The following is a 24384-nucleotide window of genomic DNA, read 5'->3' as shown; positions in this document are numbered from 1 at the left end:
GAGGAGGCAAGGAAAGGAGGAAGGACGAGCCCTTGTCGATTCGATTTCAGGGCAAAGAACGAGTCCAAGCAGAGCGACCTCCAAACCATCACTCCCTCAACCTCCAAAAAACTCCAACCTCCCTTCCCACTCCCCCTCACCCCTTCTTCTACATAATGGTAAGCTTCCCGTTTTTGTTCCGAACCGATTCGATCCTTTTCCATCGAGCAGGAGCTCACGCAAAACGCATCCTCTCCTCCTTCCTCTTTCTCACCTTCCAGTCTTTCTTCGGCCGAGGAGCAGGTGGTGAGTGCCTCTTTTCTATGTCTCTCGCACGTTCTGAGAGCTCATCAGTCTTTACGTTCGTCTCTGCAGCTCAATCTGGATCCATCAACCCCCAGCAGATCGAGATGGCTGAGGCAGAGCTCTCGATGATCTCGGACATCTTCGACAGGTGAGTCCTCTTGCTTTCTCTCAAGCTCACCCTCGCTTCCAAACTGACTTTTCGATCTATAACTTCCGCAGGCTCGTGCGGTCGTGTCATACCAAGTGCATCTCCACCGTCTACGCTGAGGCAGATCTTAACAAGGGAGAGGGAGTTTGCGTCGACCGGTGCGTTGCGTTGAGCTCGACTCGATTCCCTTCTTTCCTCCTTCCTCCCTTCCCACCTCCCTCTGAGCTCACACGCCACCCTTCCCACTTTTCTCCCCTCGCACAGATGTGTAGCCAAGTTCTTCGCCGTCAACGCTGCTGTACGTCTCTTCTCTCTTCCTTCTCTTCTCTTTCCCTTCGAAAAGCTCGAGCTCACCTCCTCCGTCATCGTTCCCCTTCCCCTCTCTCGTCTTTCTCTTCCCTCCCCCCCCCTCTCTCCTTTGTCCTTTTGTTCGAACAGGTCGGAGAGCGTATGCAGGCCATGGGAGGAGCCGCTCAGACTCAGGGCTCGTTCGGTGGACAGTAGAGACTCGTTCGTTCTTTCCCTTCGTCTCCTTCCCCTTCGCTCTCTTCGAATCGACCTGACAATCGTCCCTCTTCTGATTTGTTAATTCCAAAGGCTTGAACCAACTAAAAAACAGTAATACTGCCTCGCCCTGCCTTTGTACTCTACCTTCTTCAGTGGGATCTGTATGATTAGTTTCTGGCGATTGAAACGAAATCGAGGCTCGTCGTCGAGGTCGATTCCGTCTCGGTTCTCTACCTTTAAGAATTGGGTCGTGCGAAAAGGGGAGGATCGAGTCTCTTGCTGACCTACTCTGTGCCCAACGTCCCGAGGAGTCTCAGTCGGAACGCGTCTTTGGGGAGCAGAGAGTCGGCGCGACGACGAGGGGAATTCACGAGCCAGGGTTCGTCCGCCTTTTACTAGAGTATCCTCGCTCTTGCAGACCTCCAGAAGTGAACGAAGGGAAAGCTGGGATATGGTATTGGGCTGGTGGTGAGACTGGATAGGCTCAGGAAGGAGGTTTGTCGAGAGCAGGTAGGGAAAAAGAGAAAGGAGTTCGGTCGACGTCGAGACGCGGAGGACTCCTTCGCCTCGACTTTATCTCTGCGGACAGTGGCACGTATGCTCCGAAAGAGAGTCGGTTCTAGAGCTTAGAGTCTTGCTTCCAAGTATTCGAGATGGAAAGGTCAATGGGAGACGTCGGATTCAAGTCGACGCGTCGAGCCTTGAAGTTACGCGTCGGAACGGACTGTCTTGAAGGGGTCGGTAAAAGTTTCCAAACCTGTCAGAGTAGCGATGGGGGGATCTTTAGCCTTACTGATTAGATCCATCCATGATAGCTCTTTCTTTCCTGACTGTCTTAGACCCTGAAGAAACGCGTTTTCGACTCTCGTTCGGCTCATTTTGTCCCCTTTCAGGTTGGTCGAAAGAAGTTGTAAACCTGCTGTATCGGCGACACCTCGGACGTAAAAATCACTTGCAGCGAATAAAAGCAGGGAGGCTGAAAGAGTTCCTCTCCCTCTGGCTGCCGAACAGGGAAGCAGAGACATTCTGAGTCCGCCTCGTCGCGATCGCATGGTTGCGTTTTTTTACTACTTGCTGTTGACGTTTTTCGCAACCTGTGAACGATCTCAGTTTCAACCTTCATGGTTCTGAAGAGGTCGAGGGAGGTCTACGTAGGTGCTTCCGACGCGGAGAAGCACAAGAAGATGAGCAGAGGGCGTCGCGAACACGCCTCGAATTGAGTTTTCAAAAGTTTTCCTGCTTGGTCAAAGGACCCTCTTTCGAGCCGAATCCATAGACATCCCCCTCCAGACCTTCTTCAGGTTCTATCAGGACTGCGAAGGGAAATTTGGCTCCGGTTTCCGCCCACGCGAGCGAGTTTCAGAGGCGTCGGAAAGAAAAGAAGAAAAAAAAACGAGACCGCCTGTCTCGCTCCAGCTTCGTTAAAGGGAGAGAATTTTGAGGAGAAAACTCCTTAAGAGCTCTATGAGCTGCGAGAGAACGAACCGAATCTGCTGTGAGGGCGTTCTCGGGGACTCTGTTTGGGTATGGAAGCTAGTAGCGAGAGAAAGAGAGGAGAGGAGGTATTTGAACTTCTTGTGAAGAGAAGCAAGCCGCCCTTTTGCGCTCAACGCCATCTCCCCTCTCACCCAACGCAACCCCACCCGCCTTAGACAAGACCAGCACACACGGTCAACAAAGAGAACGTCCTCCTCCTCCCCTCTTCTCGCCAGCTAGCCCGTTCTCAGCAGCTCTTCTTTCCTTCCTCCTCCTCCTCCTCCTCCTGTCCCTACGTCCCTCCCCTCTCCCCCCTCCGTTCTTTGCGTTCGCCCCTCGGTCGCCCCAGTCTGATCCCCCTCCTTTTGCGACCATTGGCCAGACCGTCGTCTCCCTTCGTCGCCCCACTTTCAACTTTTCAAACGGTGCTAAAGGTCGCACTAACTTGTTCCGAGTCTGGACTTCAACGCATCGCCTTTTTCCCTCCACTCCAACCGAAAAACACTCCTCTCGACTTCCAAACCGAGCACAACCCTCAACCAGCATCGTATAAAGGTTAGAGCTCTCCGTCTCGCCGTTTCTTGGATATCCCTCTTTCGTGAGTCTTATCGTTCTTTCCAAGCGAGGCTAGAGGGAGGAGGAGGGAGGAGCGAAAGAGCTCGCATTCGTCCGCTACGATCCAGCCGCCATAGCCGAGGCTTTCGTAGAACCAGCAGAGTCTACAGGATACCATTCGAGGGAGGAGAATCTTGAGAAGAGCTCGAGGCTGGTTGTAGATTTGAGGCGAACGAGGTGGAGGATTTGGGAAGAGAGGGAAGAAGCTCGAGAGTTTCAGAGCGAGCTGACCTCCTTCTTCCTCTCACCCTGTCCTCTTCACCTCCTCCCCCCTCTAGAATCACGCTCCAAAGATCAACTCTCGACCCTCTCGGTTGCAACAACCAAGCCCTCCTTTCACCTCCTTTGTGAGTTTCGTTTCCATCATCTCAAGTCGGAATCAACTCGAAGCTCTGAGACCCTCCGCTCTCTCTCTCTTTCTCGAGCTGAACGATTCCTTTCCTCCTTTCTCTCCCCATCTCCAGGACCTTCCCTTCCCCATCTTCAACCAACCTTCGGACCTCGTCCAATCCACCACGCTGGATTCCTCAAACTTCCCTCATGCTTCCTCCTCCCAAGTCCAGGGAGGCGGAGGGGTCAGCTTCGATTCTAACGAGCAGACGAGCATCTCCCAACAGCAGCAGCAGCGCCAACATCAGCAGCAACAGCTCCACTCGTTCGTCAACGATAGCATGACCCAACCCGACTTCATCTCCTCCTCTTCCTCCCATCAAATCCCTCTCCTGTCCCCGAATCAACCTCCTTTCTTCGCCAACGAAGGGGACGGTTTTGGAGCATCGCTCGGACCTCCCTTCCAGTATCAGCCGTCGACGACGTTCTTTGGAGAAGAGCTTTCCTCGATGGGTATGAGTCCTCCATCGCCGCCGACGACAGGAAGGTGAGTTTCGCATCTGTCACTTTGGCGTTGGCCGAACTTGAAAAAGGAAGAACGAGAGGCTGATCCGATGGGCTCTTTTGACTTTCTCTTTCAGCCTCGGTCGCTCCGGCGATCCTTCGACGAACGGAGAATTCTTCTCCTCGACCTCAGCACTTCCCCTCTCCAACCAACACCTCGCCAACCTCGCCGCCGCAGATCCCAACCCTTCAGCTCGTCCAGTGATGGGAAGTCGGTCAAGATCCAACTCGAGAGCCGCGGACTCCTCCTCGTCGTCACGCAACGCTCCCCTCTCCCTCTCCCTCACTCCTTCCAACGGAGAACCCTTCCCCTCGAACGGACTCCCACTCTCTCCTTCAACCACGAAATCCATTTCCGCCATGTCCTCCCTCCCTGCTTCTCCCAACTCGCTCTCCGCCGCCTTCCCAACCAACCCTCACCTCGCGTCGGCCGTCCTCCTCGCTCAATCTCCTACTTCTCACCAGCAGGGAGGAGACTGGGGTCAGGCGCTCTCCCAGGCATCGACACCGAGCTATTTCAACCATCAGTCGATGGAGCAGGGATTCTACGACGCTCCGAATCACCAACAGCCCTCGGACGCTCAGGGATCGATCCAGTACCAGTCCCAACCTCCCAGTCCTCTCCTCCATCGAGCTCAGTCTTCCAACTCTCTCGGTCAAGGCACCATGAACCCCAACCACGCTTCCTCCTCCAACTCCTCCTCTCAGCAACAAACTCCTTCCCCAACGAGTCAAGGTCGACCGAGATCGACGACCGTCGGATCAGGAATCTACCAACCTTCACCGGTCGCCTACGACGGATCCGTCTCCTCTGGAACGAACAACAACCTCTCTCCCGTCGCTCCTCAGACTCAGCCTTTCGTCTTCGGTCAGAACCTCGCCGCTGGATTCGGATCGAGTCAAGGAATCGCTCTCGTCTCCCCTCACGCGTCCACCGGATCGATCATGCCTCAGTTCGACCCGTCCTCCTCTTCCTCCTACGAGTTGAACGCCAGTAGCTTCTCGGAACCTAGGAACACGACGAACTACGGAATGGATTCGGTCGAGATGGGAAGGAGTCGGTCGGAGGAAAGCGAGATGGAAGGGATGTTGACGAGTGGCCATCTCATCGCTTCAGGGTTCTCTTCGGGCGAGTTGAGCAGGCAGGCTGGCTCTTCGTCGGGTCAGGGAACAGGAGGAGTGATCACACCTGATCTGTCGTCGAGAGTGAAGGCTATGTCGTTAGAATCGAGGTTGAGAGATATCGAAGGGTGAGCTCGTCTTTCTCTCTTCGAGCTGATGAACCCTTGAAACTGACCTCTCCTTCTTGCTCCCGTTCTTCGACTTTTTAGAATCATCAACGCCTCAGCAAAGGTCAACGAGCAGGCAGCAGCGATCCGAACAGCTCTCATCGATGGTCGAGGAAGCGAACTACCTCACGGCGATCTCAAGGAGATCGGGAACACTCTCAAGGCGATCGCGTCCCTCGACGGACAGGTCCCTCAACAGCTCACGCTTCTTCAACCAGGGATCGTCCCCATCCAACTCGTCGAATCTCATGCGAACCACGGTCATGGAATCGTCCTCGACCAAGTCGGAGGAGGCTTCGGAGCATCGCTGTCGAACCACGCTCCTCCTCCTTCGAGTTCATCGCTCACCGTCGACGTCGGCAAGTCTCTCAACTCGAAACGACCCGCTCCCCTCTCCTCACCAGTACCCGTTCACGATGTTCCTCATTCGACGAAGCATCCTCGACGATCCGACGTGATGGAGGAATCGGAACCTACTCCCATCGACATCCAACCTCCTCCTCTCCTTCACGCCCACTCCTTCCCGAGCGTTCAACACCAGGTCCTTCCAAGCCAATCTCTCGTTCCTCCTCCCATGCAGACACGTTCGGCTTCGTCACTCGGACTCGCTCAATCGCTCTCACCTCCCAACCCTGCCTCGTCGAGCTTACAGGCCGTCCTACCTCAGCAGCACGCTCCCATCAATCCCTCCCCTCTCGCCTTCTCCACCTCTCGACCACCCTCCCCGAACCACTACGAGCACCAGCAGCAGTTCCTCTCCAGCCTCGATCTTCCTCCCGCTCTGCAACAGCAACACCAGCTGCAGCAACAGGACCCGTCGATGTTCACGACAGGATGGGGAAGCTCGTACGCGTCTCCCGCTCCTCCTCAAGGCTACGATCAGTCGGAACCGATGCAGCAACAGGCTCCCTCGTCGTCGTCGTCGTCGGCTCTCGATACCTTCCCTCCCGAGACGATGCAGTTCGCATCCGTACCAGCTCCTCCTCCAGCACCCGTCCATCCTGGTCCTCCCTCCCGAAGAGCTTCCAACGCCGACGGTCGACCGGTCGTCCGACTTCGAGGATTGACGATGACTTCGGATTCGGAACCTCCCATCCTTCGAAACGATCCGTCGCCGCCCAACCCACAGCCTCAAACGTCAGAATCTTCACCGGAGGAGGTCGACGAGCTCTCGGAGGAATCGGATTCGGAACCTGCCGTCAAGAGGAGGACGTCGACGAGGAGACGAAGGAGCAGCGCTCAAGTCGTCGAAGCCGAGGACGAGGACGTCAAGCCTACGGCTACCGTCTTGAGTGATGATCTCAGAAGACAGCTCGACCAGATCTTCCAGACTTTCTTGAGTGCGATCTGTTCGGATCGTGAGTTCTCGTGCCTCCCTTCTCTTCTTCTCCTTCGAAGCTCGACCTGACGCTCAGTCTTCGTTCCTCCTTCGCAGTCAACATCACCGATCGAAAGGGAGAGCAGATCCATCAGACCTTGATGGCGAAGAAGATGCAGCGTCTCGACGAGTCGTGGGATTTCAGACCTTTCAAGTTTCGAATCCAAGCCTTCACGAACGCGTTCACCGAACGAGTGAGTTTGCCTCCCAACGTTCCCTGCTTGAATCGCAACAAGCTGAGACCTATTCCCTCTTTACTTCTAGCTCGTCGCTGCCGGACTCTCTGACGACATCATGCCCACCAAGAAGATCAAGGTGAGCCCTTTTTGTCTCGAATCTCATGGTCGTCTTTCCGAGCTGACCCTTTCTTCCATCTCTTGTCCTTTCAGTACTACCTCTGGACTCAACCCTACATCTCTCGATTCAACGACGATGGAAAGAAGGCCAAGTCGAAGGGGAACCACATCTGGAACGTCGAGGCTAAGAAGGATGGAGAGGGAGGTTGGCACTTCAAGCGATTGTGAGTTTCTCGTCCTTCTTCCTTCGCTTTTCCGTTTGATCCTGACCTCGATCGACGTTCTCCCTTTACAGCGAACGACGAATCACTGGAAACTTTTCCCAAGCCGCTTACATCGGAGTTCCCTGGCAGGTCCGTGCTGCATCTCTTCCTCCTCGAGACTTTCGACCCACAACTGATTCGTTTCGTTGTTCGTTTCGCAGTGGGCTCCTCGAGTTTGGGACCCTCATACCACCGCTTCGACCATCAAGGCCGTCTTCTCGTCTCCTCCTGGATCGCTTCCTACCTGGCTCGCCTGGACGGACAATGTGCTTGCTGGAACGGCTCCCGTCAACGCGATGAGCGTCGAGATCGAGACCATCGCCAGCGTTCGTTCTTTTGCTTCCGACTCCGTCCCTCTTCCTCAAACTCTGAGCTGACTTCCATCTTCCGCTCCCTCCAGTACACCGAGGATCTTCAACCTCGTCAGCTTCGACAGACCAACGATCTTACTGTCACGTCGTTCGCTCAAGAGCAAGCTGGGATGGCCGCCTCTCGACAGTTCATCCCTCCTCCTCCTCAGGCTCCGGCAGGAACGTTCTTCCAAGGAGCGTCTCCTCCTCATCAGCAGCAGTTTGTCGTCGATCCTCATCAGCATCCGAACTTCTCCATGGCGTGAGTTTTCTCAATCTTCTAAACTGAACGAAAATCCAAAAGCTGACTCGAGGCGTTCTCTTCTTTCAGTCCTGCGCCTCCCGCTGGCTACCCCATTCCTCCTCAACACATGCACCACATCCCTTCTCCTCCGGATTCTGCTCCAATCGCTTACCAAAGCGGAGAACTTCATGCGGCGCAAGCTGCTGTCGTCCAGGCCGTAGAGGTGTTTACCTTTCCTTTCCTCGACGCGTCCTCGCTCGTCTTTCTCCTCGCTGACGTCTCCTATTCTTCCTTCCTCCTCTCCAGGAAAGTGGCTTTGGTAGATCGTACCAGCAAGGACATCCTCAACTCGTTTCGGAATCATCCGCCATCTCTCAAAAAGGTTCGTCGAGTTTACGCCGAACTGAATTCGTTTGACGACGTGCTGACCTCTTCCCTCTCTCTTCCCTTTCGACAGTGCTCTCCGTCGCACATATGGAGAGGCAGCAGCAGTTCATCAAGGCCGGTTTTGTCTCGAACGAGTTCTCCAATGCCACCATCGAGAACGCTGCAGTTCGAGCTCAGCACGCCGTCATCGTGAGCTTAGATAGTTCTCCCTTCTCGTCGTTCGAATCCAGAGCTGACCCCTTCCTCCTCGCCCTCTTCTCCTTTCTTCAGAGATCTGCCGAAGTCCTCGGACCCGCAGCTACCTCGTCAGAAATCATTGCACTAGCATCCGTCGACCCTGCCATGCTCCCTCCTCGACCCCTTCCTCCTCCCGACGCGTACCCTCCCTCGAGTTACCACCCCGACCAAGGAGGACCTTCCAACGCCTTCGCACCTCGTTGATCTCTTGGACAAGCCCCAACTATCATCTCGTTTCACTTTTGCTTCGTTCTCGATTTGCTTTAACCCTCTCTCGCTCGAATCTCCGCCCTTTCCCTCTCTCTCTCGTTCGTTTTTTGCCCCAACTGTAACCCTCCTCTCCTTGCTGTAACCCCTCACTTCGTACCCTTTCTTTCCCTCCTCGTTGCGTTCCCACCCTCGTCATCTTTACTACCTTCTCTTAGCTTTCTGTTCTGTTTTCCTCTTTCCCAACCCACCTACCCGCATCTGCTCTCGATTCCCTCCCTTGTTTTAGCTTTTTTTTTCTTGTTTTCAACCGCTAGTCGGACCCTCTTGTCGTCTTTTTTCTCCCTCTGCCTTCCTTTCACCTACCCTTGCGTGTCTCCTTCGCTCCCGTTCCCCAGCGGAAAGGAGCGAAGCGAAGTTCTTATCTCGTTGAAGACTCTCAAACGAAATGATTGACGAACCCTTTTCTTGTCTCCGTCGCTGCTTTCGGTTCTTGAAGCGACGAAGGACCAACTCGAAACAACGTGTCCAGGTGCAGTTCATGAAGAGAAAACGAAGATAGTAGATAGCAAGAAGCGAAAAGTCCGTGGGGTGCGAGAGATGGCAAGAGGGAGAGAAGACGAGTAGACAAGGATACACAGGGCTAGACCGAAAGCAAGAACGCATACAAGCAGAGAAAGCGAGCAAAAAAATTGAATGCGAGGGTGGGGAGAAAGATGAAGGGGAAGAGAGCAGATGGATAGTGTAATCAAAGAGACGCGTAGAAAGTTGAAGCCGCGTGAAGGAAAGGAGCCTTCTCGACCTCCCATGTCTCCTGGATCTCGTTGAGGACGGCCAGACGAGGTGTGTGCTGTACCTTCCGGATCTTGACTTGAAATCCAGCCGAAACAGGACGATGATCGCTAACGGTGGGCTCGTATCGTTTGTCTGCGAAAGGAAAGAGTCGAAGAACGTGTCAGTCGACGTCGACGCAAGGACGAAAGAGGTAGAGTGACGAACAGTGAAGAGGCTCGATGTTATCGGGAACCCGAGATCGGAAGAGAATCCGGTCGCACCTGAAGAGAAGGAAAGAGAAGAAACAGAGGAGGGCATCAGAACGGCAACGGCGAAACGAAGCTGGACGCGAAAAGACTCTCACCAGGCGGGCACCCTCTTCTTCTCACTCGAATCGTAATCGTCCGAGTTCCGGTTGTACTTGTAGGTCGGGCTGTTCGAAAGAGAGTCGAGAGCAGGATCAGGATAGGCTCGTCGAGGTCAAGAAGACTCATCGAGGAAACTCACTCGAAGGCGATGGGAGCTTCGTTGAAGGTCCTAAGCCTGAAGCTCGAGTTCGTCCTCATCTCCTTCAGAAGCTGATCGTGCTCGAGAAGGTAAGCCCTCTCTCCGGCTCGAAGACTCGAGATGACGTTCTCCCGTCGAAGGTCGATTCGGTAGTTGAGATCTCCTTGAAGGAAGCAAAGTTCGTGATCGAGAATCATGGAGCCGTCTCCTCCTCCAGCGTAGGCGAGCTCTTCGGTTCGAGATTGGGCGACTGGGAATCGAGCTTCCTCGTCGAGGATACTGGCGAGATCCTGGAAGGGAGGAGAGGAAGAGAAAAGAGTTCAGCGTCGGAACGAAACGAAAGGGGGAGGGAAACGGACTCACAGCGTTTCGAGCTGTCTTCTGACGTTGACCGGCAGCGAGATGGCAGTTGATGAAGCAGACCGAGGAGTCGTCGATAACGAATCGAGCGATGATGGCTCCCTAGGAAAAGAAGAAGCGAATGAGCGCCAGAATGAGGATCGATTCGAGAAAGACGACGCGATCGAGCTTACCTTGTTCCCGTACATGCCAGCCATTCCCCGCTTCACAGTGGTGATAGCGATGTCCCTGAGGTTGAGAGTCTCGGCGTTCTTGACGAAGATGCAGGTGAAGAGTCCGACGAGGTTCTGAGCGTGGACGACGGTGTAAGGAGCGTGAGGAGGCATGGCCACTCTGACCGCTTGGACGAGCTTGTCGTGCCAGAGCTGGTACCGTTGCGAGACCTTGGCCGACATCTCTCCGTTGACACCCTTGGACTTTCCGAAGAGAAGAGTTTCTGAACGAAGAAGGAAAAGGAGAAGGAAGGAGTTCGTTCAGCCGACGACGAGAGGTCGAGGTCAAAATCTAAAGTTCGACACTCACTGGCTTGAAGCTTCTTATCGTCCAGGTCGATGAGCTCCTGGAAGCCGAAGACAATGATATCTGGGGATTCCTCCGAGGTGAGTACCGAGGTGAGGAAGCCAGCGTTGTCGGTGGTTCCAGTGAGTTGAACCGGTTTCGACGCGTCGATGTTCCACGTGCAGGCGAGGACTGTGAGATCTCGGTAGGTACAGAACTCGGCTTCTCGATCGACCAGTCTCGTCTCTGTATGATGTAGAAAAGTAACAAGGGGGAGGGGGAGGTCAGATATGACTTCGAAGAAAAGAAGGAGACGCGTCGACTCACCCTGCCAGTCTTCCGAAAGAAGTCCATCCCATCCCTGAACGCAGTTGTCTCTGCCCCAAGAGTAGACTCGAAGATGTCCCTGTAAGCGGTAGCAGACGAGGAAAAGTCAGGACGAGGTCTGCTTCGAGGGGAGAGGAGCTCGGACGAACATGCTCGATCGAAGTCACGTCCACTTCGAAACCAAGGACGGGAGTGTTGCTGTGACGAAAACAAGGCCGCAGTCAGTCTCTCAGATACAATTGTACGAGTTTGAGATAGAGATAGACTCACTCGTGAGCCTTCCACAGGTTCGTGATCGTCCAAGGTCGCGTCTCGACGTCGTAGACGTTGATGGTTCCCGTCCTCGTCCCAGCCCAAAGCTTCGAACCAATTCCCACCAAGGAGATGATCGCCGAGGTTGAGATCTTGATAACGCTGGAGCATACGAGCGTTTCCCTCGACCAGATGCTGACCTGACCTCCCTCGTGGCCGACGTAGACGAGATCTGGTTTGCTGGGGATGATCGTTGCTGAAAGAACGGCTCCGGTGACGGTGTCTGGAACGGAGAGAACCTTTCCTGCCGCTCCGATGGACGACTCTCCTCCGAACGGCTCGTAGACTCGTAGAGTGGGACCTCGACTGGCGGCGGTCTTGATGGAAGAACTGGAGGTGAGAGGACCCGAGGACGTCCAGACTTGATGACCGAGGACGGTGACGAACGACTGCCTCTCCGCTATTCGAAGAGTCTGAGTTGGAGCGTTGATGTTGAACGATCCTGCTTCGCTCATGGTGTAGAGGCAAGCCTTCCCCGTCTCGTCGAGAGTGAGGACCGAGTTTTTGTACTTGAAGATCGCCGAGACGGGCGTTGGATGAGCGTTCGACCTCGACTGAATGACGGCTGATCCCCAAACGTCGACCTCCCAGAGATGTCCATCCTTCGATCCGCACCAAAGGTACCTCGCTTCCTCTCCCTTGTCGGCGACTGGTCGGAAGCAGAGCGCTGTGATCTTCGGATCCTTCGACTTGACCTCCAATCCCATCTCCTTCTGATCCCACAGCAGCGTCGGTCCTTGCTCTCCAGGGTCGTCGACGTTGTAGACTCGGAGATGAAAGGATCCGATAGCGAGAGATCCTCCTGACGAGGCGAAAGCCGAGATGTGGTGGTTCCCGCTCTTCCCTTTCATTTTGAGAGGATGAGGACGAAGGATCGGGGGTCGTCGATTCGAGAGTGTCGGATCCGGAAGGTCGTCGACTTTCTTGAACTGCTGCGACGACGGAATATAGGCGAGATCCGGGCCCAAAGGATCGACCTCCTCGTCCTCCTCGTCTGATCCGTAGCCGTGAGCTCCTCCTTCGTCGTCCGAGACGGGATCCGACGACTTTCGGTTCGGAGTGGAGACCTCGACGGCAGCTGCGACGGTAGCCTTTCTGACCGGAGGAGGAGGAGGTCTGTAGACTTCCCCGTTGACGTCGGGAAGCTCTCTCGATGCTGGAGGGAGAGGAGAGGTCTGACGACTCGAGCTTCGACTCCCAAGCCGATTGGAGGAGACGGATGCTGAACGATCCAGCCGCGTCGGGTCGAGGCGATTGGAGGGAGGGAAGGAGGGTGGTGGAGGAGGACGGTAGGGAGCAGAAGTGACGGATTCCGAATGAGCGGGGACGGAGATGCTTTTTGAGCGAACGGGGAGAGGAGGAGGAGCCGAGACGAGAAATCGATCGAGGATGGGACGATTTCCTGGTATCGGAGGAGGTGCACCCTGAGAGATTCCGTCTCCCTCTCCATCCACCGACCCCTCTCCTGTACTCGATCCTGACGAGGGAGTGGGTTTCCTCGCGGGGAGAGGAGGCTTTGGCCTGACGTCTCCCGCTCCGTTGGGAGTCGCGTTGGTTGGAGGAGGAAGGGAAGCTGTTGTCACGACTGATCTGGCTGGAACCTGCGGTTTTGGACGAGGAGGAAGGGACGGAGTAGATTGAAGGGTAGAGGTTCCAAGGATCTCAGGGAAGGCGTACGATGTTGCTGTTGAGGACGCTGCGAGTTCCGTGGGTGAGGCAGATTGGGAGGAAGTTGAGGACGGCGCTTTCGAGGGCGGGCGAGGTGGAGGAGGTCTGCTGGAGAGATTGATGGCGGATGGCTTGCGAGGTATCGATGGCTCTCCGAGGAAGGAAGAGGGTTTGGGTTGAGAAGACAGTTGGGCGACGAGAGCGGGTCGGCTGGTTGGAACGGGAGGAGGGATGGAGGACGAGACGGTCGACGACATGGAAGTGGTGCGAGAGATAGGAGGAGTGAAGGATGATCCTGGTGTTGAGGTACCTGAGGATTTGTTTGAGGCTCCGAACATGGACCGAAGCGATGCGACGCTCGAAGCTGTCTCCTCCTCGACTGGACGCGACGCCGACGAGACGAGAGGTGGGCCCTGGCTCGACGACGCCTTCTCCGAGCTCGTCTCCTTCGACGAGGCAGCGACTGGTGGTTTTGAGGACCTGGATGGTGGAGGAGGTGGTGGTGCCTTCTTGACGACTGCTGGAGGCTTGGAGACGCTGACGTCTGGGAGGGGAGTCGAGGCGGATCCGTTTCGAGTTCGAGAGGGACTGGGAGGGGAGCGGTTTGGAGTTGGAGGGAAGTGAGATTGGGTTGGGGTGACCCCGTTGGCGGAGAGGGAAGACGAAGAGGAGGAGCTCCTGAGTGCGGGATAGCTGGATCCTTGAGAGGAGCGGGAGGAAGAGCTGCCCATCGATGAAGGGTGAAAGGGAGGGGAGGGCTGAGGTGACGGAGGAAGCGGTTGAGGAAGGAGACTCGGCGAGATAGGATTTGAAGACTGGCGAAGTAGATTTCAAGGGAAGATAGCTGTCAGTCTCCCCTTCCGATTCTTCTCGACTAGCCTGAAGGAAAAGAAGTGAGCGACTCACAACTCGAGGTCGAAGAGACCTGGTGAAGTCGACACCGCTCTGCTCCTCCTCTACGTCCTCCTTCCCTTCTCGAGCGGCTGGAAAGACCTTCATGGTCGGCATATCCTTCTTGATCGGAGCGGAGACTACTCTTGAACCACCTCTGGCCATGGACGTTGAAGGGAGAGGAGCAGCAGAGCCTCCCGACGCAAGAGCCTCAAACCGCTGCCTGAGCGAGCTGACGGCGACGACGTCGTCCTCGTCCGTTGGAGATGACGTGGATTCACTCGGTGACATGTTGACGAGAAGCCAGTCGGGGAGGGTTGGGAAGAGCTGTGGGAAGATGTTGAACAACGAAGCAGGGCAAGCGGGAGGTGAGCTCAAGGCGGCTCGTTTCGATGGAGAGGGAAGGAAGGGACGAGCTCCTTCCCTCCGTGCTTTCCAGCAATCACAGAACGAAGCAGACGGTCACGTACCTTTTCTCAAATGAACAGTATACTCCGAGAGGTTCTGTCGCTCGATGCCGAAGAGTTGAACAAGAAGGAGGAAAGAGGGTTGTTGGTAAGTCGACCTGGGGAAGTTGAGCTCGAGGGGAGGGAGGGAGGGAGGGGAAGGTTGTTTGCTTGTGGGCCTGAGTTTCGAACCGAGATCCTTTAGAAACGAGATGCTACGCTGCTGTGATGGACGTGAGTTGTTTGTTCCAGAGATTCTAGAGCTTGACGAAGGGATGTAAAGAGGTTGTCGACGTTGGCGAACTTGACCTCCCCGACCCCGTTTCCTGGCCGGGAGATGAGCTTTCGAAAACTTCGGGTCGTCACCTCTGAATTTTCTCAAGCTCAGCCTTGGAGTACAAAATCGTAGAACCGCCTATATTATCTGCATCTCCCATCGTGAAACAAAAGGCAGAGAGGAAAAGCAGAACCGCAGGACTCGAAACTCTGAAGGTCCATCTTCCTCGACTTCTCGTCGCCGGTCTTCTCAGCTCTGCTTTTCTGCGTCTCAGAATCTTTGACGACGTCAGATGCATCGAATGGACCTCTAGTACGCAGTTTGACAACCCTGAAGGTGTTTCAGCAGTATTCCTCTCTACAGACACGAAGACGGACGGACAGGATCACGACGCGTCGGCGAATTTGGGAGGGTCTGATTCTCTCTTCTTCCCCTCATGCAGCAGCAAGATCGAAGATGCCAAACTACGAGGAAGATAGAACTCAGATAATTACAAGCTTCTCGGCGTCTCCTTCGTTCTTCGAGCTCACTCCAAGATGGCAAGCGACTGTCGTCTCGTCGCATCAAGATCTTGAAGCGTTCGGTTGCGAAAAAAAACCTTTCCCACTCGATCTTGACCCAAAGCAAGAAGCCTCGAAAAGATCATCAGGTCACTTTTCTGTCGCAACGAAGGCGAAACGGTTGGTAAGGGCGTAGGAGTTGACCGAATCGCGCTTCAGCCCACTTTCAGATCTCCCTCTCTCCTCTTCTCCTCCCACACCCACCCTCTACTTTACACCTTTTCTCCGAATCATCATGTCTGGTGAGCTCTAGCGGCTTCTCTTTCGTTACCTGTCGATACTCACTCTCTCCTCTTCTTCCCTCCATCGCCGTTCGACCCTCAAAGCAACCGTCGAGTTCAACGACGGAACCCTCCTCCATCCTCGCTTTCGGCACGGGGACCGCCATCTACGGAAAGGATGCAACTTCTCAAGTTGTTCAAGCCATCAAGTCAGGCTTCGTTCACATCGACGCTGCTGAGAGTGAGCAAGCATTCCCTATGCGGAGAGAAAGAGAGAGAGAGAGAAACGAGCCAGCGCTGATCCCTCCCGCCGTCCCTCCGATCCTGACGTCGCATCTCATCCTTTCTCCCAGGCTACGCCAACGAAGAGACCGTCGGCAAAGCCATCATCGAGAGTGGAGTACCTAGAGAGAAGCTCTTCATCACTTCGAAGTCCAACTCGAACGATGTGAGGAACAGCTTGCAGGGTTCTTTGAAGAAGGTGAGCTCGTCCTTCCCTCCGAGTCCGTCCCCGTCTCTGACCTCTTCCTTCTTTCAGCTCGGTCTGAGCTACGTCGATGAGTCCTTCTCCTCGGAAGAGCTTCATCTGCGATCGCTCATTCGTGTTTTATTCCAGATCTCTACCTCATTCACTCCCCTGAGAACCGAGACGTCGCCAAACTCTGGCTTCAACTCGAAGGTCCGTCTGCTTCTCTCCCCTCTTTCCCTCCCGCCTTCGGCTGATCACCTTCTCACTTTCCTTTTCTATGCAGAGCTCAAAGCAGAAGGTCTCGTCAAGTCCATCGGAGTCTCCAACTTCAGAGTCACCGACTTTGAGAAAGTTCTCGCCGTCGCAAAAGTCAACCCTGAGTCTCTCCTCCCTCCCTTTCTCTCCCCCCCAGACTCACACCCACCCACTCCTTTGAATTCCAGGTCATCCCCTCCATCAATCAAATCGAATTCCACCCCTACCTCCTCAAATCCGCTCTCCCTCTTCTCGCTCTTCAAGCGAAACACAACATCAAGGTCGCTTCGTATGGTCCCTTGACCTCTATCTTCCGTGCTCCAGGAGGGGAAGTAGATGCTGTCGTTAAGACCATCGCCGAAAAGAAGGGTGCTACTGAGGGCAATGTCCTCTTGAGGTGGGCGTTGCAGAGAGGCGGAGGGGAAGTCGTTACGTGAGTTCGAAAGTCCGCGACGACGCGTCTCGATTTTCAAGCTGACCTTTTCTCTCTTCCTTCTTCGTTTTTACCTCCGCAGCACCTCGACCAAAGCCGAACGACTGAAGGAACAGCTTACGACGCTGAACTTTGAGCTGTCGGAGGAGGAAATGAAGGCTATTGATGAAGCAGGGTGAGTCGTCGCTTCCGGACCTCTTCGCCTTCTCTTCTCGCTTATAACCTTCTCTCCCTTCCCTCAGATCGACCCAGCACTACAGGCATTTCCAGAAATTCCTCGACGAGCCTGAGAAATAGACGTAGGGCTTGTCGTCTTGCTTCATACATGTCTGTCGAATTTCGTTCGTTTCAGTTTCTCGAACGCGTCGTCGTCTTCTCTCAAACCATTGCAAGAAAACGACATGGGATCCCTCGTCCCTCTCTCTCGAGGATCTATTTCTACTATGATCCCTCTATCACGCGATGACTCGAGAGCCGTGGATAGATCCGCCCTCGATTGCTCGCTCGCCCGAGGCAGCTGCGAGGTCGAAGAGGTCGGGTTCGAGATGGACGGAGGGAGATAAGATGAGTTGGGATGGGTTGAAGTGGTAGAGTCGGTGAGATTGAGGGAGTGGAGATGAGTGGCAGGGTATCGGTGATTTGGGAGGGTACAGGTTCCTGTGTGTGCGAGAGCGAGGAGGGAGGGGAGGGAGGGAGGACGATGCGATCTTTGCGAAGGGAAGGTTGGAGTTCTTTGTCGTTTCAATTAGGTTCATGGATCCTTCAAGAAAACTTTGAAACCTGGAGAGAGACGACGAGAAAGAAGTGGGGAGGTGGTCAGCTCGGAAAAGCTCCTCCAACGAGGGCGTGAGCTCGAAAGGAAGGATTGAAAGAAGACTCACCCTCGTACGCCACCCACGACAGAGCATTACTCGGCACGAACGTCACCACCCTAGGTACCAGCCCTCTCGCAAACCCCTTCAGCCCTTGCTGAGCCCAAACGATCTTCCCAGCCTCCAGCATCCCACTCGCGTTCCGGATCCGAGCGTCCTTGGAGGTTCCTCGGGTTTGGAGGCTGTTGGGACGCGGAGAAGAGGTGGAGGAGATGGAGAGAAGGTCAGAGAGGGATGTTTGGGTTGAACGAAGTAGACGGGGAAGGTAGGAGTAAGAGAGAGCACTCACAGAGTCTTCATCACGTCCAAAGGTGTCGAAACAGCAGCAGCCACGGCTCCAGCAGCTCCTCCTGCTACCATGTGAGTTCCAGGCGAGTATGCTCCTGATGGGTTGATGACGTCCTTCCTACGAGAGCACAACAGAGCAAACCAGAACGAGTCAGCTCTCCAGATTCAAGCTGACGAGCTCGACCAAAGGAAGGGAGAGGGGAAGCTCACAAGAACTCGTAGCAAGTGAACTGGACGGCGGTGAAAGGGATGGTCATGACGAGCGTCGTAGGATACGACACGTAGAAAGCTGAGATTCCCTCCGTCTTGTAGACTGAACGGAAAGCCTGAGAGACCGTCGCGTAGGAGGAGTTCTGGAGCTGCATTCGTTGTTTGACGACTGCGACACGACGAAGAGCGGAACGAGTCAGTCGCTGCTGGTTTCCGGGGCGATAAGAGAGCGAGCAGAGTCGACTTACCATCGAAAGGGTTCATGAGAGCATCAGAAGCGATGGTCGCAGCAGCTCCTCCCAAAGCTGTAGTGAGCAGAACGAAGAAGAAGCAAGGGAAATCGAAAAGTGAGTCGAGCTCATCACACTTCCTCCTTCCTTCCTCTTCCCTCCTCTTCCTCCCTTTCCTCTTCGAGACCACAGAAGAAACGACTCACCGGTAGCAGCAAACTGATGACCAGGTCTATTCCCACCAGCCCACTCCTTGACGATCTCGTAGGTTCCAAAGTATACGGCATGGGCGGGACCTGCTCCGAGGATGACCGAGTTGACTCCTCGCCAGAGCGTCGCCAGACCTTCGGTCGCGGAGACTTTTGATAGGGATTGGTACAGGGTTTTGGAGATGGCTGAAGGGGTGGTGGGGAGAACTTGCATTCGAGTCTGATTCGAAGCAAAGAAGAGAACGAGGAGAGGATCAGCCACGCGGCGCGATGAAGAGGGAAAACTTGGGACGGTTCGGAATGGATTATATAGGAAGGGAAGGAAGAGAAGGAGAAGAGGAGCTGTACGCACCTTTATCGAGTCGATGGGGAACATAACGGCGTGTTCTGAGATACCAGCCTGAGGAGGAAAGGAGAGCAGAAGGGAAGGAGAAGCATCAGGGCTGGTCAGAAAAAGATGGGACGACGAGAGAGAGGAGAGACGAAGCTCACCAGTGCTCCTGCCATCATGTTTGAGCCGAGTCCTGCACTCAGAGGAAGAGCCTCGTAGTCTACTTCGACGGCGGTGACTGCGAAGGTGAGGAGAGAAGCAGGAGGTAAGTCGCAATCAGGAAGAGAAGGGGAGAGAGACCATCTTCAGCTCGAGAGGCGGGAGGTCGTTGAGCTCGAAGGAGAGAGCGATGGACTTACCGACATGTTCACTCATTCAAGCTGAGAGTAAGTAAGATGGGAAGGATAGAGGGTTTGGGGATTGAGTCGGAAGGTTGAGGGCTGAAAGTTGAACCAATGGCGACGTCGAAAGGAAGGAGGAGGGCGAATGGAGCTGAAAGAAGGAGAAACGAGAGGGAAGCTGGGAGAGAGAAGAGCCGTCCGTCCTTTGCGAGAGATGGATAAGAAGAAAAACTGGCACAAGGAGAAGAAAGGAAGATTAAGGTCAGCTCGCTAGCTTGAACAAAAATCCTCCAATAGCAAGCTCCTTGCCATCCTGGTCAAGTCCGTGAGGCCAGCCCTTCCGGTGGTCAAGGACTCCCTCCCTTCCTTCCTCTCCCTAGCTCAAGATCGAGCTGCAAGGAAGATTTTTCTCACGTTTTACTGGAACGAGCGGGGTGGTGGCGAGAGTCGGGAAAGAGACGGAGTCGACCTGAAGGTTGTGGGAGAAAGGGAGTGGTCGTGGTTGGAGGAATCCTTTCTTGGAGGACTTCGGTTTAGAAAAGCGAAGGGGAGATTCAGAAGCCGCGAGACGGTAACGACCAAAACCGCCCTTGGAAGCTTCTTTCGCTGGTTTGTGAATTAGAGAGTCAGGAAGAAAGAATCTTCCGGAGGTACAGAGAAGTTGGTTCGGGGAATGGGAGAGGGGAGAGGGACGCTTTCTTCGACAGAAGCGTTCAAGGGAGAAGGATCGCCTGTCTCTCTTTCGACGCGCGCCGCCCCTATCTTCGTGATCATCATTCCAATCGATCCTCGACGAAAAAAAAGTACTCTATGAAAGCTTAGTGGCCTGGAAAAAAGAGGGGAAGCAAAAGAAAGAGGCGATTGATTAGCGAGAAGAGAAGAGACGAAAGAAAGAAGAGGACGACTCACCTTCTCGTACAGCGACTCTACCACATCCCCGACGTGCTTGATCGTTCCCAAGGTAGCAGTGTAGGTTTCCTAAACAACGAAAGGGACGGAGAAGGGTCAGAAAGGTGGGATCGCGTTGGACATCGAGCGAGATGAGCTGCAACTCACGTCCTCCTTTGGCTCGTCGAACACCTGCAAGCATCCAGCTCCCTGATCCAGCACTCCGAAGAAGACCTTGTCGAGGATCATCTGACTCAGTCTGGAGGAAGAAAACGGTGTCAGATTCGAGTCCGTCGAATGGCGAAGGGGGGAAACGAACGAACTTTGTCTCGACTCCCTGAACGGGCTGCCCGACCAAATCAGCGACGTGAGCGATCTCGACTCTAGAGAAAGGCTCGATGATCCGGACCAAGTTCTGCTCGAGAAGGGTGTCGTAGAGAGCGGCGAGATGGGATCGAATGATAGGGTCATTCGAGAGCTCTGCGCAGATCGAAGAAGATCGAGGTCAGCGAAGGGGTCGACGAGGAAGAGAGAAAGAGGAAGAGCTCAACGCACCGTCCTTCCACTCCTTCAAAGCTCCCTCGAACTCTCCAAGACTTCGGTGCTGGTGAGCCAATGCGATAGCCTTCATAGCCTCGACCTCCTTCCCAGAGTACTTCAACGCGAGCTTGGCCTGTATCAGAGAGGTCACGTCTTGAGGCTGAGACGAGATGAAAGGAGGAAGGGAAGTGTGAGCTTCGAAGACGCGAGGTTCGAGATCGAAAAGCAACAGACGAACCAGGTTGAGCATGATCTTGCAGAGAAGCATGTACTTGAGAGCCTTGAGAGCTCTTCCATCGTCGGCTGCTGAGTATCCCTCGAATGTCTCAAAGAAGTAGGAGTAGCTGTGAGAATCGAAGAAGGAAACGCGTCAGGGACGAGACTCGACGAGAGCAAGGCCGAGAAGACGAAGGAAGCGGTACGAACGCAGTCTTGTAGTCCTTATCCTCAGCGTGCAGGATACCACTCTGCATGTCGAGCTGAGCTTGGAGGAGTGGAGGGCAGTAGATCGAGTTGGCAGCAGTTCGTCCGGCGGTGAGGGAAGCCTGCGAAGGAGGGAGATCGGAGAGAGGTCAGCTCAAGTGAGAACTTCAGATCGTGAAAAACAAGGAGATAAAAATACTAACCTTGGCCTTAGCCCAGTTAGCGGTCTCGGAGTTGGCTCTCGACTCAAGGAGATGGACCTCGGTGAGGATCATCTTGTCGTCCAGACGTTTGAGCTCCTTGAGAAGAGCCTCGATGAGAGTGAGCGCTTCTCGGTAGGTTTTAGCCTCGATCAGGCTTTGAAGCGAAGAGAGAAGGGATGAAAGCGTCAGTTCAAGTTGTCGCAGGGAATCAGCCAGTCGAGTCAAAAGACGGGAGATGGAAGGAAGGAGGAGGTCAACTCACAGTCCAGCGAGCTTCGTCTCCAAGTTCTGCCTCAGGAAGACTCGCTTCTCGGTCCTGGCCCACTCGATGTTGTCCTTGGTGCACTCGATCTGAGCCGCTTGAGCGTCGGGAATGGCAGAGAAGTAGTCGATGAGGGTTCGGACTGGTGAGAGAAGAAGGGAAGGGAGGAGGGAAGGTGGAGGAACGTCAGCTTCGAGCTCAACGGAGGAAAGGTCAACTCCAGAGGATCGAGCTCACTGATTTTGGCAGTCTTAGCTTTGGCCGTTGACGACATGAATGTTCGGCTCTTCTTGATCACTTCAGCGAGAGCGGTGGGGTTGCTGTAAAGGGCAAAAGGAGAGGAGGAAGGAGGGAAGGAGGTGAAGGGAAGGAGAGGGCTGATCAGTTCGACCGTTCCCTCAGATCTCATCGCTCAAGAGCTCTAGTCCGACTTCGAAGGACTTCTCGAATCTCCTGAGACTTCTAGAAGCAGTCCAGGTACGACTGGTGGTCGAGAAAACGACGAAGAAAGCAAGAGAAGGAGGGGGGAGGAGGTCGAGATGGGAGAACTCACGCTTCGTCTCTGTAGAGCTCTCCAAGCTTGAGAAGGGCGTCCTCCTGGTCGTGAAGAGCATCCTCGTCGTCTGAGAGTAGCGGAGAGTCAGGTCAGACATTGAAAAGAGCGTCGAACGACGATGAAGCGGAGTGGGAGGTGAAAGAAGGAGACGAGACTGACCTCCAGCTGGTGTGTCGAGGATGGACTGAAGGATCTGCTCAGCCTTCCTAGGATCCGTCTTGGAGATCGCGGCAGCATCTGCTAGAGTAGGGCGAGGTGTAGAAGTGGACATGGGGAAGAGCAAGAAGGAGAGAAAAGAGTTTGTTTTGGTGGTGTGATGGTTGAAAGAAGAAGGGAGCAGGGCGACCTCCACGAACGAGATGACAAGGCGAGCGCTCTCGTCCCCTTCTCCTTCCCTTCAACCCTCACAACCTCAAAACACCTCTTTCCTTCGTTCTCTTCCCCTCTCGACTCTTCTCGATCCTCTCTCTCACCTCCACCAGCTCCCTTCAACTCTCTTCTCGAAACTCTCCTCTAAACTCGCTCCAAGATGTCGGCACCAGCAGACGAAGAAGCTCCCCTTCCTATTCCCAACCTCTCGCTCCCTCAACAAGTCTTCGTCCTCTCCAACCCTGCTCTCTCGGAACGACACGAGGCTGCTAGGAAGGAGCTCATTGAGGGAATCGAGAAGGATGGTAGGTCCCGTTTCTCTACAAGGGATTCAAGCAAGAAGCTCGAGCTCGTTCACCTCCCTCCTTCCTTCCCACCTCTCCTTCAACCTCACTGCTCGAGCTCCTCAGCCTTCCCACCCGCGACCTCGATCTTTGCTGACCGACCTCTCTCGCTTCCCTCACAGAGATGGCTCCCTACCTTGAAATCCTCCTCTCCGCCTCTCCCTCCCTCATCTCCCCCGACGCCGCTCTCCTCCCCAAACTCATCGCTGCCAACGAGACTGAGCTCGCAAAGTTCGACGCCAAGCTCGTAGAGGCCGAGGAGAGCATGGGAGAGACAGAGATCAGTGATATCCTCAGAGCTAAGGCCGCTTACCTCACAAAGATCGGAGACAAGGTCAGTTCTTTCCTCCTTCCTCTCCTTCTCGACGACGTTCGAGCTGACCTCGATCTATCTCCTTCCCTTTGGTCTTCTAGACACGGTCGCTCGCTGCTTTGGAGCTCGCTTTGGAGAAGACCCCTGGACTCGGAGCTCGTATAGACATCGTCCTCACCATTGTTCGAGTGGGATTCTTCTTCAACGACATCGAGCTCATCACCACCAACCTGCCGAAGGCTTCAAAGTCAGCCCTCTCTCTCCTTCCCTCGCTCTCTTTCCTCTCCGAACCTGACCGTTTCCTCTCTGCGTTGATCTCAGGCTCATCGACGAAGGAGGAGACTGGGATCGACGTAATAGGCTCAAGGTCTACCAGGGTCTTCACCTCCTCACGATTCGAGACTTCAAGAAGGGAGGAGAGCTCCTCATCGATGCCCTCTCGACCTTCACCGCGTCCGAACTCATGGACTACGACTCGTTCGTGACGGTCACTGTCATCTCGTGTATGGTCTGGATGGAGAGGGTCGATATCAAGAAGAAGGTGAGCTTTTAGGCGAGTGGAGACACCAGAGCTCGAGCTGACGTTCATCTCCCTCCCTCCTCCCTTGCTCAAACCAGATCATCAACTCCCCCGAAATTCGACAGGTCTTCCCTACCCAACCCGCTCTCGAGAGCCTCGCCACCTCGCTCTACAACTGCGAATACGCCGCTTTCTTCCAGTCTCTTGGTGAGTCTTCTCCCTCCGCTTCGACTCTCGCCTCGTCTCGTCCTCCTCGTCTCGCTGACCCTCACTCGTTCGTTTCATCCAGCCACCGTCGAACAAAACCACCTCATCCCCTCTCGAGTGCTCTCCCCTCACGCTCGATACTACGTCCGAGAGATGCGAATCCGATCGTACTCGCAACTCCTCGAGAGCTACCGATCCCTCACCCTCGACTCCATGTGCAGGGCGTTTGGAGTTGGACCCGAGTTCATGGATAAGTGAGTACACACGTTCCTGTCTTCTGGTCCCAGAAACTAGTAGGCGAAGTCAGAAGAGCTGATCCCTTCCTCGTTCTCGTTCTCGTTCTCGTTCTCGTTTCTCACAGCGACCTCTCCCGCCTGATCTCTGCTGGTCGACTGAACTGCACAATCGACAAGGTCAACGGGGTGGTGGAGACCAACAGGAGGGACAAGAAGAACGCTCAGTACGAGCAGGTCGTCAAGCAGGGGGATCTGTTGCTTAACTGTGAGCTCGACGCCGTGCCCTTCCTCTCTCCCTCCCTTGCTCGAGCTCTTCTGACTCGTTTGGCTTGGTTATGTTCGCATCAAAGCTCTGTCGAAGTTGAGCAAGGTGATCGTTTAGATAGTCTGCTTGAGCTTTGCTTCTATAACGATGCTTGTGAGATCGTCGACACAGGGAGAGAGAGAAAGAAGCAGAGGAAAGAGGAA

General features: G+C 54.7%; 7 protein-coding genes across 7 annotated transcripts; 4 read left to right on the top strand and 3 right to left on the bottom strand.

Moving 5' to 3' along the window:
- BDY24DRAFT_381039 (Tim10/DDP family zinc finger protein) lies at positions 1 to 1121 on the top strand. The gene is made up of 7 exons (XM_076639275.1): positions 1 to 158; positions 261 to 285; positions 355 to 433; positions 505 to 591; positions 698 to 731; positions 872 to 943; positions 1031 to 1121. Exons 1-6 carry the CDS (start codon positions 156 to 158, stop codon positions 935 to 937), a joined length of 294 nt encoding a protein of 97 aa, XP_076499276.1. The 5' UTR covers positions 1 to 155; the 3' UTR covers positions 938 to 943; positions 1031 to 1121.
- Positions 1122 to 3542: 2421 nt separating this feature from the next.
- On the top strand, positions 3543 to 8604 carry BDY24DRAFT_254910 (uncharacterized protein). The gene is made up of 11 exons (XM_076636810.1): positions 3543 to 3908; positions 4003 to 5175; positions 5257 to 6572; positions 6650 to 6786; positions 6857 to 6907; positions 6982 to 7112; positions 7184 to 7241; positions 7313 to 7477; positions 7552 to 7763; positions 7833 to 8127; positions 8203 to 8604. Exons 1-11 carry the CDS (start codon positions 3703 to 3705, stop codon positions 8323 to 8325), a joined length of 3867 nt encoding a protein of 1288 aa, XP_076499275.1. The 5' UTR covers positions 3543 to 3702; the 3' UTR covers positions 8326 to 8604.
- A 498-nt stretch (positions 8605 to 9102) lies between these two features.
- BDY24DRAFT_381033 (uncharacterized protein) lies at positions 9103 to 14519 on the bottom strand. The gene is made up of 12 exons (XM_076639274.1): positions 14384 to 14519; positions 13929 to 14240; positions 11313 to 13837; positions 11192 to 11240; positions 11043 to 11121; positions 10740 to 10961; positions 10391 to 10653; positions 10221 to 10319; positions 9858 to 10147; positions 9715 to 9783; positions 9576 to 9631; positions 9103 to 9503 (listed from the first exon to the last, which is right to left on the bottom strand). The coding sequence occupies exons 2-12, from the start codon at positions 14202 to 14204 to the stop codon at positions 9325 to 9327; spliced, it is 4107 nt and encodes a 1368-aa protein (XP_076499274.1). The 5' UTR covers positions 14205 to 14240; positions 14384 to 14519; the 3' UTR covers positions 9103 to 9324.
- BDY24DRAFT_413015 (aldo/keto reductase) lies at positions 14394 to 16871 on the top strand (the record flags this gene model as incomplete). The annotated part of the gene is made up of 8 exons (XM_076643133.1): positions 14394 to 14468; positions 15523 to 15658; positions 15771 to 15884; positions 16034 to 16096; positions 16170 to 16255; positions 16330 to 16574; positions 16657 to 16749; positions 16817 to 16871. The coding sequence occupies 8 exons, from the start codon at positions 14394 to 14396 to the stop codon at positions 16869 to 16871; spliced, it is 867 nt and encodes a 288-aa protein (XP_076499273.1).
- Positions 16872 to 17325: 454 nt separating this feature from the next.
- Positions 17326 to 19089, bottom strand: BDY24DRAFT_406182 (mitochondrial carrier domain-containing protein; the record flags this gene model as incomplete). The annotated part of the gene is made up of 9 exons (XM_076642692.1): positions 17326 to 17354; positions 17456 to 17628; positions 17736 to 17852; positions 17945 to 18113; positions 18193 to 18249; positions 18381 to 18603; positions 18736 to 18783; positions 18876 to 18952; positions 19074 to 19089. 9 exons carry the CDS (start codon positions 19087 to 19089, stop codon positions 17326 to 17328), a joined length of 909 nt encoding a protein of 302 aa, XP_076499272.1.
- Positions 19090 to 19816: 727 nt separating this feature from the next.
- Positions 19817 to 22288, bottom strand: RPN6 (proteasome regulatory particle lid subunit RPN6). The gene is made up of 12 exons (XM_076639273.1): positions 22087 to 22288; positions 21925 to 21994; positions 21609 to 21691; positions 21372 to 21513; positions 21110 to 21263; positions 20910 to 21028; positions 20722 to 20827; positions 20499 to 20643; positions 20267 to 20423; positions 20112 to 20202; positions 19965 to 20033; positions 19817 to 19881 (listed from the first exon to the last, which is right to left on the bottom strand). Exons 1-12 carry the CDS (start codon positions 22196 to 22198, stop codon positions 19864 to 19866), a joined length of 1266 nt encoding a protein of 421 aa, XP_076499271.1. The 5' UTR covers positions 22199 to 22288; the 3' UTR covers positions 19817 to 19863.
- Positions 22289 to 22334: 46 nt separating this feature from the next.
- On the top strand, positions 22335 to 24347 carry RPN7 (proteasome regulatory particle lid subunit RPN7). The gene is made up of 8 exons (XM_076639272.1): positions 22335 to 22601; positions 22763 to 22974; positions 23055 to 23200; positions 23275 to 23494; positions 23572 to 23680; positions 23763 to 23934; positions 24042 to 24181; positions 24267 to 24347. Exons 1-8 carry the CDS (start codon positions 22457 to 22459, stop codon positions 24296 to 24298), a joined length of 1176 nt encoding a protein of 391 aa, XP_076499270.1. The 5' UTR covers positions 22335 to 22456; the 3' UTR covers positions 24299 to 24347.
- Positions 24348 to 24384: the final 37 nt, after the last annotated feature.

This window comes from Mrakia frigida, assembly GCF_051309035.1.
Source record: "Mrakia frigida strain ATCC 22029 unplaced genomic scaffold BDY24scaffold_6, whole genome shotgun sequence".
Taxonomy (NCBI): Eukaryota; Fungi; Basidiomycota; class Tremellomycetes; order Cystofilobasidiales; family Mrakiaceae; genus Mrakia; species Mrakia frigida.
Note: the sequence above shows the minus strand (reverse complement) of the source record. Positions and strands in the feature narration are given on the sequence as shown.

Excerpts from the sequence above, each read along its gene's own strand:
- BDY24DRAFT_381039 (XM_076639275.1), top strand. Across the intron at positions 286-354 it reads CTTCGGCCGAGGAGCAGGTG|CTCAATCTGGATCCATCAAC; the intron begins GTGAGTGCCTCT and ends TCGTCTCTGCAG. Across the intron at positions 592-697 it reads GAGGGAGTTTGCGTCGACCG|ATGTGTAGCCAAGTTCTTCG; the intron begins GTGCGTTGCGTT and ends CCCCTCGCACAG.
- BDY24DRAFT_254910 (XM_076636810.1), top strand. The coding sequence starts at position 3,703 with ATGACCCAACCCGACTTCATCTCCTCCTCTTCCTCCCATCAAATCCCT. Across the intron at positions 5,176-5,256 it reads AGGTTGAGAGATATCGAAGG|AATCATCAACGCCTCAGCAA; the intron begins GTGAGCTCGTCT and ends TCGACTTTTTAG. Across the intron at positions 7,113-7,183 it reads GGTTGGCACTTCAAGCGATT|CGAACGACGAATCACTGGAA; the intron begins GTGAGTTTCTCG and ends CTCCCTTTACAG.
- BDY24DRAFT_381033 (XM_076639274.1), bottom strand. The coding sequence starts at position 14,204 with ATGTCACCGAGTGAATCCACGTCATCTCCAACGGACGAGGACGACGTC. Across the intron at positions 11,241-11,312 it reads AACCTGTGGAAGGCTCACGA|CAACACTCCCGTCCTTGGTT; the intron begins GTGAGTCTATCT and ends TTTTCGTCACAG. Across the intron at positions 9,504-9,575 it reads TAACATCGAGCCTCTTCACT|ACAAACGATACGAGCCCACC; the intron begins GTTCGTCACTCT and ends TTCCTTTCGCAG.
- RPN6 (XM_076639273.1), bottom strand. The coding sequence starts at position 22,198 with ATGTCCACTTCTACACCTCGCCCTACTCTAGCAGATGCTGCCGCGATC. Across the intron at positions 21,264-21,371 it reads GAGACGAAGCTCGCTGGACT|CCTGATCGAGGCTAAAACCT; the intron begins GTGAGTTGACCT and ends TTCGCTTCAAAG. Across the intron at positions 20,424-20,498 it reads TTTGAAGGAGTGGAAGGACG|AGCTCTCGAATGACCCTATC; the intron begins GTGCGTTGAGCT and ends CGATCTGCGCAG.
- RPN7 (XM_076639272.1), top strand. The coding sequence starts at position 22,457 with ATGTCGGCACCAGCAGACGAAGAAGCTCCCCTTCCTATTCCCAACCTC. Across the intron at positions 23,201-23,274 it reads AACCTGCCGAAGGCTTCAAA|GCTCATCGACGAAGGAGGAG; the intron begins GTCAGCCCTCTC and ends CGTTGATCTCAG. Across the intron at positions 24,182-24,266 it reads GGGGGATCTGTTGCTTAACT|CTCTGTCGAAGTTGAGCAAG; the intron begins GTGAGCTCGACG and ends TTCGCATCAAAG.